The sequence below is a fragment of the Penaeus monodon genome, chromosome 25 (assembly GCF_015228065.2).
Source record: "Penaeus monodon isolate SGIC_2016 chromosome 25, NSTDA_Pmon_1, whole genome shotgun sequence".
NCBI lineage: Eukaryota > Metazoa > Arthropoda > Malacostraca > Decapoda > Penaeidae > Penaeus > Penaeus monodon.
This window is the reverse complement of record NC_051410.1, coordinates 18,911,999-18,912,227: the sequence shown is the minus strand read 5'-3', so window position 1 is coordinate 18,912,227 and position 229 is coordinate 18,911,999. Positions and strand designations below refer to the sequence as shown.

General features: G+C 39.7%; 1 protein-coding gene across 1 annotated transcript in view; it reads left to right on the top strand.

Moving 5' to 3' along the window:
- Nucleotides 1–229, top strand: part of LOC119589339 (zinc finger protein 236-like) — a gene marked incomplete in the record, with an annotated part of 34,598 nt that overhangs the window by 24,434 nt on the left and 9,935 nt on the right. Inside the window, 1 exon segment of the mRNA XM_037937958.1 lies at nt 85–218. Within this exon segment, the coding sequence (XP_037793886.1) occupies nt 85–218 (134 nt within the window).

Genomic DNA, 229 nt, shown 5'->3' with positions numbered 1-229 from the left:
CCTCCTTTTGATCATGATTAAGGTAAAGGGGGTAAAGGGACTTCCAATGAAAATTAGTGTAATGAACAATCTCTTTCATTACAGGCAGTTTAATTCTCTGAGTGTTTTGAAGTCACACTTCAAAAACACACTGGCCAGAGAACACATAAGGCACAATATGCAATGGTCTCTTTGCCACCAGTGGAAGTCTAAAAAGGCACAGAACTACCCATTCAACGGTTTGTAGAAG